We start from the raw sequence: 5,727 nt of genomic DNA on the forward strand, positions 1-5,727 counted from the left end.
GCATTTCAAGGACCTGGCACCCGCCACAGTTTGGTTTTCATCCATTTTTCCTCCTTGAACGGAAGTATATTCGTCTATAAACATATACACACACATAAAAACATGCAGGCTCCCTTTGCCAGCTATGTACAAGTCAGTATGTGCGTTCAGGATGCGAACAATAGATCCCCGTCCACATGATATCATTGTAACGCCTGTGTGGGGATGTATATTACACACAGCTCCTATAGATATGTTGTTCCCACTTAACTTTGCACTACAAATATACCAGATGGTCCAGGACAAAGACGTGCTTCTGTTAGAAAGCTCCACATCTTCTGTCTCTGAACTTATCGAATTTCATTACTTTACCAAAGTTATAACTATTTGGAGAGACTATTATTTGCTCCTGGTGAATTTTTCAGATGAAACATTGGGTGATACTAACCCAGGGTTGAACTTTTTAAAAAGGAAGAAAGAAGGCTGAGGGGGTCAGAATCAGGGATCCCTGGCTCAATAATATGAACAGAGCCCTGAAGGTTGCTGATTAAATAAGCATGTTCCAAGGATTTATTTCCAACAGTCAATGAATCAGTTTTCACGTGCAAGAATCAAACCCAAAATTCAAATTCATCCATAATGAACCGTCCTTATCTAATGTGTGTGTGTTTGTATGTGTGTGTGTGCTGATGAATGTGGACTGTGCCTTTACAGGCACACACATCTATGCGTGTATATATAACATACACACAGAATTGGGTTTTTTTTTTTAACCTCAGGAAAAGAGGAACTGGTAATAAACAATCGGCAGGCATCTTGAGACCACAGAATCCACACAATGGAAGTATATACAATAATAAAATTAAAATGGTGCAGCATTCCCGGGTAGGATAATACAGATCTCAATAAATACAGCAGAAATTTGTGTTTAAAAAGCAAAACAAACATGATCTCTCCACCCGAGATGAAAATTCTTTGCAAATTAAAAAAAAAATCAGAAAACAAACCCCCAAATTTTCTCATAATTGTTAGTGCCTATATAGGATATAATACACAAAACCATTTAGCAGGTGCATGCAAGAGGCGAAAGGCCGGGGAGTTCAGAGGCTTCTGGTTGGCGCTAACGTGTAAGGCCCAACATGCCCTGGGTTCTACAGGTGAGCTTGGGTAGAGAGGTCCAGCTCTATTCCGCCGCTGTCTCAGTAGTGGGGACCCCGGCTGGGGCTGGGAAGGGACTTCGGCCTTGATCACTGGTGGCCCGGGGGGAGCCCAGGCTGCAGGGGCCCAGGGGGCGGCAGCGGCGCGGGCAGCGGCTGCTGTAGAGGGGGGGACGGGTCCGCTCCCGGCTCCCCAGCAGAGGTGCAGGGCAGCCCCAGGCCGCTGTCGTGCAGCTTGCGGACGTGCTTCTTGAGGTCAAAGTTCCTGCAGAAGCCCTTGCCGCACGTGGGGCAGGTGAAGGGCTTCTTGTCATTGTGGGTGTGCATGTGGAACGTGAGGTTGTAAATCTGGTGGAAAGCCTTGTTGCAGATATTGCACTTGAACTGCTTCTCCCCGCTGTGGGTCAGCTTGTGGTTTTTGTAATTCCCTGAAACAGACAAATGACAGGGACGTGGATCTGAAAAGAAAGCTTGGAACGGGAGGAGCAGACGATTGAAGGACAACGAGTCTAGAGAAGAGGGGCCACAGCGCGGAGGGCCGGTGCAGTTCTATGCTGCCCGCCTGCACTTCGCTCCCCAAATTTATTTTTAAACATCAGCAGTGAGGTCGTTCCCTCCACGTTTTAATACAAGTTATTAATCCAATTCTATAAAACGAGGACAAGCAGTTAAAAAGAAATGCCCCCTCTGTATACGAGCCATGCCTTTCTCTAGCACTCATCACACTTGAGGGTACGACGTTGGAATGGCAACACATGCGCTGGTAACTAGCTGCACTTAACAAATCGTTTTCTGAAATACCCCCCAAAGTTGAGGGCTTTTGGTAAGACTACTGCGAAAGACAACGCCTCCTGGGTTCGATACCTTTTTGATGAAATCCTTTGCCACAGAATTCACACACAAATGGTTTGTAGCCTGCGTGTATTCGGGTATGCGTGTTTAAAGTAGAACTTCTATTAAATGCTTTGCCACACTGGTTACATTTATGAGGTTTTTCCTAAGCGGAAAGGAGAAAAAGCAGAGAAGTTAAGGTATTTTGCTATTCAGTGGAGTCTGAAAAACTCACAAACACTGTAATGCTCTTCCACATGCTTTTAAGCAAAACAAAGGCAAACAATACCTGGCATTTCTCTCTCTCACAGCCGGCACATTTTAAACAAACCTTACGCTAAAGAGTAAGAGTTTATCGGCCATTAAAAAAAAAAACAAATCGTTCGGAAATAAACCAGGTGAAATTGAGACAGCCGAACACACCTGGGTGTGAATGATCTTGTGCCTGCACAGGGTGCTGGCTTGCCGGAAGCCCTTTCCACAAACTTTGCAAACGAAGGGTCTGGCTCCTGTGTGCACCGGCATGTGACGGGTTAAGTTATAGTGCGCGTTAAAGACCTTAAACACAAGTACAACAGGTTAGCTCAACAAGCCCTTGGAGATCAAACCAGGCAGAGGGAAGGGAGGGAGGTGATAACGTTATAACAAGTGTATACAAATAATTACAAAATAAAATTAAATGTGGAAAGAAAGAAGGGAGGGAGGAAGGGAGGAAGGAAGGAAGGAAGGAAGGAAGGAAGGAAGGAAGGAAGGAAGGAAGGAAGGAAGGAAGGAAGCCCCCCACCCCCACCCCTTACACAGTACTTGCCTTTCCACACACTTCGCAAGTGAAAACTTTGGGCTTGGTATGAGGAGAGCCGCGGCTGAAGTCAGAGGTTTTGAACGCTATTTTTTCCGACAGGAGCTGGGCGCTTTCTTTCATGTAATGCTGCAACTGAGCCTGGGACAAGTCTTTGAAAGCTACTCCCGAGGGGTACTTCTCCACCGCCGGGACCACCAGTTTATTCCTTTCGGCTAAATACGTTTTTGGCTGCGGGTGCAAAGGGGAACTGAGGAAGTAGGAGGCCACCGGGTGGATGTTAACGCCGGCCGCCGGATGGCACGGGCCGTCACCTCGATTCAGGTAGCACAGGGCTCCCATGGCGTGGAAGGAAGAATGGTTGACCACCCGCGGCCTTACCAGCTTGTACTGCTGCAGCGGGAGCGCGTCGCGGGCCAGGTCGCCCTTGAGAGTCAGCGCGCAGTTGAGCAGGTCGCTGCAGCTGAACGCGGGCGCCGCGGGCGCTTCTGCAGGTGCAGCCGGAGCCTCCAGACTCGCCTTCCGCGGCTCCGAGCCCGTCATTCCCGCCTTAGGGCTCGTGTCGTACGCCACGGGCACGAAGGGGATCATGCAGGGGATCGACGAGTTAAGATGCAGAGAGTGCTTGGGGTCCCCCCTGGGCACGGCTCCCTGCAGGAAGTGGGGGACGGGCAGGGCTTTGGGCTCGGGGGTGCGTGCCATGATTCTTTCGATGGAGAAAGCCAAGGGTTTGGAGGTGTTCATCATGTTGCCCCGGGCCGGAGCGGTCGCTAACATTTTGGCAGTCGCGTTGTGGCAGCTACTGTCCATGTCTGAGTCTCCAGCGTCCCTCAGCCGGGGCCGGGCTGCGCCGTCGTTGCCTTGTTCCCTGCTTGTCACAGACCTGCGGAGAGGGGGACGGGCACCATCACCACCAACAGCCTCCTCCTCCTCCCCAGCATCACCAGCCGAACCTGCCTGCCCAGCCCAATGGACTCCTGCCAGCCCATCGCAGAGTTCTTGGCGCACCAATGACTCGGGGACAATCACTACTTATTTCTATCAATAGAAAGTGTTGTGTCAATAACGCAGCCAAGATCTCGCCAATCGTTAACTTCCAAGAGGAGAAGGTAAACTAGATAATTGCTCAATTCGCTTCCAACACTCAACAGGAAAACTTTTTTTTTTTTTCTCTGCAGTCAGTGACTACTTTTCATTGGTGAGCGAGGTTCCCCCGCCCAGAAGAGGCGGGGGCGCTCTCCGAGGCGCGGCGGACCGTCGCCTCCGCGCACACACTCGCCGGCGGACACTTCGCTACCCTCCGCGTCGGCCCCCCCCTTTGCTTTTTCCTGTCTTTTTAACTCTCAATCTGCTTAACCGGGCTTTAGAGGCCAAGCAAATCTGAGATCAATTTTCTCGTTTAGCTCTAAATGACATCATCTAAAATCATTGTACAAGGGCTAAATAAGGAAACAGACTCGAATTCAGGGGCAAACACCAGGCTATATTTATCAAACGCCAGGCTCTAGAAAGCCGCGGCCAGAAAGCCTCCGGCAAGAGAAATCCGAGCCTTCCAGGCATGGTTCCGCCGGGCCCGAGGTGGGCCCGGGTCGGAGCCCCGCTGCCTCCTCCGCGGTCCTCTTTCTTCCTCTAGGGCCTGGGGCTGAGGGCTCCTGGAATCCCGAAGTCTCCGTGGCCTGAACCGAGTCTGGACCATTTGGAAGACGCCAGCCAGGTAACTGGCCTCCCCCCAAAGCCCCTGAGAATTAAAGGCCTTGGGAGGCTTGTTTTATGTTTGTGGTTTTGTAAGCGCGATGCCGTGACCTAAGCTTGGGAAAGACACGCTCCATCCACAAAGTTGAGGAGGAATTGCAAGGAATAAGCGGGTGTCACACCAAAAGAAACCTCGGCTAGGACTAGACACCCTCCCCCCACATCCACCAAACACACACGCGCGCTTTTTGGCGTTTCCATTGAGAGCCCGGAAAGAGAGTCTTTCTTTCAGTACTTGCGCTCAGCTAGAGCTCTCTCGGAGCATTTAAAATCCTGAATGTTGGGCAGAGAAGGGAAGCAACCTATTGATTCCCTCCCCCAACCTCCTGACTGCTGGTGTCCGCGCGCCTCCTCAAAGCAGCGCGGGCGGCAGCCAGGGTGTGTGTGCGCTCGGGGGCGACGAGCACCGCGAGCTGGCTGCATGCCTGTCGCGGCCTCAGCCGCGCTTTCGCCTCCCAGAGAGCGCGCGGAGACTAGGACCCGCAACGTCCCCCATCAAGGCGCCCTCCGGGTCCGGTGCCTGGGCCAAAACTCCCGGGGAGGAGCTGTAGAGAGTAAGGATGTTCCCGGCAGCGACTCCGGCAGCGCGGGTTCTCATAGCTTAGGCGGGCGCCGCCCGGAGCGCGCCGGGAGCAGCAGCGCGCACCGTCCTCGTCGCTCCCCTTGGCAAGCCTGCAATCGTGCGGAGCTTAGCCCTGGGGCCAGGTGTGCTAGTGCCGGGCGTGCCCTAGCCGCTACACCCGGAGGACGCGGTAGCCGGGAGACCGCGCCAGGAGGCAGAGGAAGAGCACAGAGATGCCAGCTCCGGGCCTTGCGGCCTGCCCGCCCCTGTGAGTGGCCGCCCGCAGCAGCCCAGGGTGCCATCTACCTGGTGAGTTACCCCGAGTGGGTGCTTGTAGAACGGGTGGTGACGGGCGCCAGACATCGGGCCAAGCGGGTGTGGGCGTCCTCTTCCAGCAGGAGCGGTGGAAACGGTCGGCAGTGGGAGGCTGGATGCAAGCGGACTAGAAACCCTGGGATTGTTGAGCCGCTGACCAAATTACACACCAAATGCAAAGCCTGGACCTCAAAGGGAGGAAATCGACCTCAAAACAGTCCCTCTTCCCTAACCCATTGCCCAGCACAGGCCGGGGACCACTCTCTCTGGCTTTACTTGGGGGGTCTGCCCCGCCCCCGCCCGGCGGGCCAAGAGGAGTGGAAACCGAGAGA

At 53.1% G+C, this 5,727-nt stretch overlaps 1 protein-coding gene across 2 annotated transcripts; it reads right to left on the reverse strand.

Annotated features, from left to right (window-relative positions):
• Window positions 1-1,226: 1,226 nt before the first annotated feature.
• On the reverse strand, window positions 1,227-5,475 carry FEZF1 (FEZ family zinc finger 1; the record flags this gene model as incomplete). Of its 2 annotated transcripts, none has more annotated exons than XM_082846340.1 (5): window positions 1,227-1,564; window positions 2,001-2,133; window positions 2,391-2,525; window positions 2,776-3,649; window positions 5,399-5,475. In XM_082846340.1, 4 exons carry the CDS (start codon window positions 3,574-3,576, stop codon window positions 1,227-1,229), a joined length of 1,407 nt encoding a protein of 468 aa, XP_082702466.1. The 2 variants fall into 2 exon arrangements, with proteins under 2 accessions (XP_082702466.1, XP_082702465.1); XM_082846339.1 differs by lacking the exon at window positions 5,399-5,475 and having other exon boundaries at window positions 2,776-2,997; window positions 3,148-3,576.
• Between the last annotated feature and the right edge of the window lie 252 nt (window positions 5,476-5,727).

Source organism: Leucopleurus acutus, assembly GCF_964270905.1.
Source record: "Leucopleurus acutus genome assembly, chromosome: 9".
Lineage (NCBI taxonomy): Eukaryota > Metazoa > Chordata > Mammalia > Artiodactyla > Delphinidae > Leucopleurus > Leucopleurus acutus.